The sequence below is a fragment of the Castanea sativa genome, chromosome 2, assembly GCF_040712315.1.
Source record: "Castanea sativa cultivar Marrone di Chiusa Pesio chromosome 2, ASM4071231v1".
In the NCBI taxonomy this organism is placed as follows: domain Eukaryota; kingdom Viridiplantae; phylum Streptophyta; class Magnoliopsida; order Fagales; family Fagaceae; genus Castanea; species Castanea sativa.
The window spans coordinates 17,627,194-17,632,264 of record NC_134014.1 but is presented as its reverse complement, the minus strand read 5'-3'; the positions used below and the strand labels follow the sequence as shown (position 1 = coordinate 17,632,264).

Genomic DNA, 5,071 nt, shown 5'->3' with positions numbered 1-5,071 from the left:
GCAACGTAAACTACTGTGCCAAAAAGAAGAGGATCTATCCAAAGCTCAGCAGGAAAATTTAGACTTAAAAAAGGAACTTGCTGAAGCCAAGGAAGAGGCTTATACCCTCAGGTAGACCATGGAGGCTGCCAAGAAGGCTTCTTACAATGAAGGGGTTGAGGCAACAGAAGCCCGACTGACCGAGGAGTTAGCAGAATTGTGTAGGGAGTACTGCCAACAAGTTTGGGCAGAAGCCCTAAACGTGGCAGGAGTCCCGACTACTTCTGAATGGCGAAAGGCCGAGAACATTTGGATCCCTCAGGACATCCGAGTGATTGAAGACCTTCCTCCCATTTCAACTACCTCCGAGACAGTGCCCTTGACACAGCCATCTACAATTCAAGAACCTATTCCACCTCCTAAAGAATTTGTTGGTTTTGATAAAGAGAAGGAACAAGGTGATGAGGCTGGGAAGCGCCTAAGTGAGCATGCTGAACCAAATGCTCCTCCACCAATGGCAAAGGACAAAGGAAAACAAGTCCAAGCCTCGTCCGAAGGTGAGCCTAAGCAGATAGGAGAGGAGGACAAAATGAAAGAGCCTGCAAAGAAGTCCAATCGAGACCCTCCACTTAAACTTAAGGCATAGGCCATCTAGGACTTTTTCTTTATGTAGTTTTTTTTTTTGTTTTAGGATTTTTATTTTGATCCTTTTTAGAACTTCATTTCCAATGTAAAATTCAAAAGATTGCTCTTTAATTTATTGACAATTGCCTTTACTGAAATATTTATATCTTTTACCTTAATACACCTTACATGCATAGCACGATTGACTTAATATTCCAACGTACAGGGAAATCCTTATAGTGCCTTAGTCAATACTAGTAATCCGACATGAAACTACGCTCACTTTATCAACTTAAATCATCAGCAGATAAACTATGTATTGAAACCGTAATATCTAAAGTGAAACTCCATACAGTTAAATATGTATGAATATATCTGAACTTAAAACAAGAGAAACAAAGTTTAGGACTTGATTTGATGTTTAATTTTGCCTAAGAATCCAAGCATATCCGAATTCATGTCTAATATATAGGAGGATAAACTGAAATGTTAATTTCCCAAAGTAGATGACCCGAGGACCAGGCATAACTAAGGTTCTGTTTAACACTTAATAAAATATCAATTTCCACGAGGTATGTGGTCCGAGGACCCAAGCATGACCAAGTTTCTGTTTGATACTTATGAAAATGAACTGAAATGTTAATTTTCCCAAAGTAGATGATCCAAGGACCAGACGTAACTGAGGTTCTGTTTAACACTTAATAATATATTAATTTTCACGAGGTATGTGGTTCGAGGAGCCAAGCATGACCAAGTTTCTGTTTGATACTTATGAAAACGAACTGAAATGTTAATTGTCCCAAAGTAGATGATCTGAGGACCAGATATAACTGAGGTTTTGTTTAACACATAATAATATATCAATTTCCACGAGGTATGTGGTTCGAGGAGGCAAGCATGACCAAGTTTCTGTTTGATGCTTATGAAAACGAACTGAAATGTTAATTTCCCCAAAGTAGATGATCCGAGGACCAGACGTAACTAAGGTTCTGTTTAACACTTAATAATATATCAATTTTCACGAGGTATGTGGTCCGAGGAGCCAAGCAAGACCAAATTTCTGTTTGATGCTTATGAAAACGAACTGAAATGTTAATTTCCCCAAAGTAGATGATCCGAGGACCAGACATAACTGAGGTTCTATTTAACACTTAATAATATATCAATTTCCATGAGGTATGTGGTCCGAGGAGCCAAGTATGACCAAGTTTCTGTTTGATACTTATGAAATAATGAATTGAAACACAACAAAATGATAATAGAACAAAAATGGCAAAAATGCCTTTCATTAATAGTAGTACCTTCATAGGTTATTTACATTCCAAGGATGTTGTATAATTTTTTCATCCAAGTCTGCTAGATGATATGCCCTTATGCCCGCTACAGAAGTGATTCGGTATGGTCCTTCCTAGGTAGGTCCTAGCTTTCCCCACGCTGGGTTCTTGGCATTACCCAAAACTTTCCTTAAGACTAAGTCTCTAGGTGCGAATGGCCTTAACTTCACATGAGAATCATACCCCCGTTTGAGCTTATGCTGATAATAAGCTAGCTGAACCATCACATTCTCTCGTCATTCCTCAACTAGGTCCAGACCTTTCTCTAGTAAAACATCATTATTACTTGGGACAAAAGAGCTTGTTCTCAATGTCGGAAACCCAGTTTCCAAAGGGATCACGGCCTTGGCCCCATAAGTCATGGAGAATGGCGTCTCTCCTGTGGATCTACGTGGAGTAGTTCGATATGTCCATAGAATATGTGACAATTCTTCCACCCATCTTCCCTTCACGTCATCCAGCCTCTTCTTGAGTCCACTTACTATAACCTTATTAACTGCCTCGGCCTGCCCATTGCCTTGCGGATAAGCTGGAGTGGAGTATCTATTCATGATACCTAGGTCACAACAGTACTTTCTGAAAGCTTTACTATCAAACTGCAAGCCGTTGTCTGACATAAGAGTATGAGGTATCCCAAATCTAGTGACAATGTTCTTCCAAACAAAGTTTTTTGCATCCACATCCCTAATGTTTGACAAAGGCTCAGCTTCAACCCACTTGGTAAAGTAATCGGTTCCTACGAGCAACCATCTTTTATTTCCCACAGCCTTTGGAAAAGACCCTACTATATCCAATCCCCATTGAGCGAACGGCCATGGACTAGACAAAGGGTTAAGTACACCACCGGACTAATGGATGTTAGGAGCAAACCTCTGGCATTTATCACATTTTTTTGCATAATCCTGGGCCTCTCTCTGTATGTTGGGCCACCAATACCCTTGGGTAAGAGCTCTATGAGCCAAAGACTTTCCTCCTGTGTGACTCTCGCAAATCCCTTTGTGCAATTCTTCCAGAAGTAACTCCGTTACTTCAGGGTGTATACACAACAAATATGGCCCAGAAAAAGAGTGTTTGTACAACTTTTGATCCTCGAACAGCCAGAATCGAGGTGCCTTCCTGCGTATTTTGTCTGCTTCAGATCTCTCCTCGGGTAGGACATCACTCTTAAGAAAGGATATTATGGGGTCCATCCAACTGGGTCCGAACCTAACTTGATGAATATGAACGACATCGACAGCCGTCCGAGTAGGTTTCAACAAGTCTTCAACAAGAATGACTCGGGTAGACCCTCTATCGAAGATGTTGCCAGTGTGGCCAATGAATCAGCATGCGTGTTCCTGCTCCTGGATATATGCATCAGGGTAAAAGAATTAAATTTGGATTGTAAATATCTAACCTTGGTTAAATATTCCTGCATTCTCGGATCTCTAGCCTCTAACGTCCCTACCACTTGGCCCACGATTAATTGAGAATTTGAGAACATTTGGACTGATTTTCCCCCCATTTTGTGAACCATATCCATCCCGACTAGTAGGGCCTCCGCCTCATTGTTAGTAGCCAAGAATCCTAATCTCAGCGATTTCTCGAACGTAAGCCCCTCTGGAGACACAAGAACTAGTCCCACACCTGATCCTCTTTGGTTCGCCGCTCCATCAACATACACTTTCCAAATCAGAAGTTCCTTGCATGAAATCACACCAATTGATTTTCCACCCATGTGTAACCCCTTTGCACTTTCTTCTAATGAAGGTTTAGCAAATTCTGCCACTAAGTCTGCAAGGACTTGGCCCTTGATAGAGGTGTGAGGCATATGATTAATATCGAAAGCCTCCAAGATAGTTCCCCATTTTGCTATCCTCCCCGAGTAATCAGCACTTCGCAACACCGACTAAAGAGGGAGTTGAGTCAAAACAACAACTGTATGAGATTGAAAATAGTGAGGAAGCTTATGCGTAGCATGCACTATGGCCAGAATCGCCTTCTCCAACGGTAAATAACGCACCTTAGCTTCATGCAAAGATTTGCTCACATAGTAAACTGGTCTCTGTATACCGTTATCGTCCCGTATTAAAACCAAGCTGATGGTGTGGATGGCCATTGCTATATACGCAAACAAGATTTCATCCACCTCTAGCCGAGACATGATGGGTGGCTGAGAAAGATACTCTCTAAGTTGTTGAAAAGCTAAGGCATACTCCTCGGTCCATTCGAATCCCTTCCACTTATTCAGCAATTGGAAGAAAGGTTTACACCTATCAGAGGATCGAGAAATAAACCTGTTGAGAGCAACAGTCATCCCCGTTAGCTTCTGAACCTCCTTTGGATTCCGAGGAGGTTGCAAGCTATTAATTGCCCTGACTTATGCCAGATTTACTTCTATTCCTCTATGAGTTACCATATAGCCTAGGAATTTACCAGAGCCTACACCAAAGAACATTTAGAGGCATTAAGGCGCAACTTGTACTTCCTCAGAATCTGAAAAGTGTCATTCAAATCTCCCACATGCATGGGCACGACCTTGCTTTTCACCACCATGTCATCCACATACACTTCAATAGTCTTTCCCAGCTGTGACTCGAACATCCTGATCATCATCCTTTGATAGGTTGCCCATGCGTTTTTCAAACCAAATGGCATCACCTTGTAATGATAATTCCCCGTAGGAGTAATGAAGGCTGTTTTCTTCTAATCATCTAGTGCCAAAGGTATTTGGTGATAGCCTTAGAAAGCATCCAAAAAACTCATCCGAGGATGTCCAACTGTTGCATCCACCAACTGATCTATGCAAGGTATTGGAAATGAGTCCTTAGGACAAGCCTTGTTCAGGTCTGTGAAGTCCACACATACTTTCCACTTTCCGTTCTTTTTCTTCACCACTACTATGTGCGCCAACCATTCTGGATAAAAACTTCTTTAATTGCCCCGACCTTTTTTAGTTTGAGCACCTCTTCCTTAACAGCCTCGGCATGTTCTTTAGAAGAACGCTAAGGTGGTTGCCTCATCGGGACAACAGTAGGATTGACGTTAAAATAATGGCAAATGAAGTTTGGATAAACCCTAGGGGCCTCGTAGGGATCCCAAGCAAATACGTCGATATTGTTTTTCAAAAACATAACTAATTCCATCTTCTCTTG

The 5,071-nt window shown here is 41.5% G+C and overlaps 1 protein-coding gene across 1 annotated transcript; it reads right to left on the bottom strand.

Annotated features, from left to right (window-relative positions):
• Window positions 1-3,189: 3,189 nt before the first annotated feature.
• Window positions 3,190-4,035, bottom strand: LOC142624972 (uncharacterized). Its single transcript, XM_075798690.1, has 2 exons — window positions 3,940-4,035; window positions 3,190-3,825 (listed from the first exon to the last, which is right to left on the bottom strand). The coding sequence occupies exons 1-2, from the start codon at window positions 4,033-4,035 to the stop codon at window positions 3,190-3,192; spliced, it is 732 nt and encodes a 243-aa protein (XP_075654805.1).
• Between the last annotated feature and the right edge of the window lie 1,036 nt (window positions 4,036-5,071).

Excerpts from the sequence above, each read along its gene's own strand:
- LOC142624972 (XM_075798690.1), bottom strand. The coding sequence starts at position 4,035 with ATGGCCATCCACACCATCAGCTTGGTTTTAATACGGGACGATAACGGT. Across the intron at positions 3,826-3,939 it reads AATCTTTGCATGAAGCTAAG|TCGGTGTTGCGAAGTGCTGA; the intron begins GTGCGTTATTTA and ends CTCCCTCTTTAG.